We start from the raw sequence: 1,125 nt of genomic DNA on the forward strand, positions 1-1,125 counted from the left end.
GTTTGAAAAATCTGGAATGTTGTAGCAACGCAATTAATTTCCGGGTTACAAATGGCACTAATGCTAACGTTGCGCGTTAGCTCGCAATTTCACTTAATTTTACGCCGGATTTCTCGCATATGCCTTTGTCAAACATTGTTCGCGTTTCTCTTCACATCGCATATGTTGCTAAAGGCGATTTTAAGACAAAGAGAAAATGCACAATTGACAAATTGTTCACAGTTGCAGCTTTCAAGCTTAACCAAGGAGGGAAAAGTACTAAATTGTCAGCATCTGATTAATTTCTTGATTTTACTGGGAGTGTTTTAAATCTTTTTAGTTTACAATCCAAGAATTTTACTTTAATATTTACAAAGTTTCTTTCGTTACAAAACATCCATATATATTTTTTATACATGTCGATGAGTTTTGCTGTTTTTTTGAAAACTCCTGTTTGACATTCATACATTTCATATAAAATACAGTCGAACTTCATTAAGTGCATAAAATTTTGGCCGAAAAAAATTCCCTGTAGTAAAAAATAAAAATCCCCTTTGAAACAGGCACTACGGGTACTTTTGCCGCTCTATTCCAATACTTTCGGCAGGAGTGGATGACCGACGAGCGACTGCCGCTTTGGATGTATATAATGTAAATATCGGAACCAATAACCACTAGGAAGGTTGGCACAATCGGCTCAACAGAAAAGCGGCTAAAAGTCATAACGGGTTATATGAACTGCTCCAGCTCCTGATAGCGGAACAGGGTGTGATGGACACCCTAATTCAGCAAGTGCTATCAGGAAAGGCTACCGTTGGTGACTTAAGACGGGTTAACAAGGTATATGCTCAAAAGCAACGACAGGTTGCACGATATACGGGTGAATACACCAACGGTAGACGAACGCTACAGTAGTTCCTAGAAGCTTTAATGTATTTAACGCCGGAGCCGATTTAGTGCCGCCTTCCAAGTGGTGGCTTGTATTATATTTTTATTCTATTTTGTTGTGTTGTATTGTACTATATTATATTTGTATTGTATTGTATTATACTCGTATTTTATTTCATTGTATTGTATTATTCTTTTTCGTCGTTTCTACTTTGTTAACATTGTTCACTGTTATGTTGTTTATTGTTGTTGTTGTTG

General features: G+C 36.6%; 1 protein-coding gene across 1 annotated transcript; it reads left to right on the forward strand.

The window, feature by feature from the left end:
* The first annotated feature begins 119 nt into the window (after positions 1–119).
* Positions 120–894, forward strand: Tsp_08949 (conserved hypothetical protein). The gene is made up of 3 exons (XM_003382044.1): positions 120–265; positions 543–630; positions 658–894. Exons 1-3 carry the CDS (start codon positions 120–122, stop codon positions 892–894), a joined length of 471 nt encoding a protein of 156 aa, XP_003382092.1.
* The last annotated feature ends 231 nt before the right edge of the window (positions 895–1,125 follow it).

The sequence above is a fragment of the Trichinella spiralis genome (genome assembly GCF_000181795.1).
Source record: "Trichinella spiralis strain ISS 195 chromosome Unknown Scfld1, whole genome shotgun sequence".
NCBI classification, from domain to species: Eukaryota; Metazoa; Nematoda; class Enoplea; order Trichinellida; family Trichinellidae; genus Trichinella; species Trichinella spiralis.

What these genes read in the sequence shown, in the direction of transcription:
- Tsp_08949 (XM_003382044.1), top strand. Translation starts at nt 120, where the DNA reads ATGCCTTTGTCAAACATTGTTCGCGTTTCTCTTCACATCGCATATGTT. An exon ending in GGAGGGAAAAGTACTAAATT is followed by an intron (nt 266 to 542) that starts GTCAGCATCTGA and finishes CCTTTGAAACAG; the next exon opens with GCACTACGGGTACTTTTGCC. An exon ending in CCGCTTTGGATGTATATAAT is followed by an intron (nt 631 to 657) that starts GTAAATATCGGA and finishes AATAACCACTAG; the next exon opens with GAAGGTTGGCACAATCGGCT.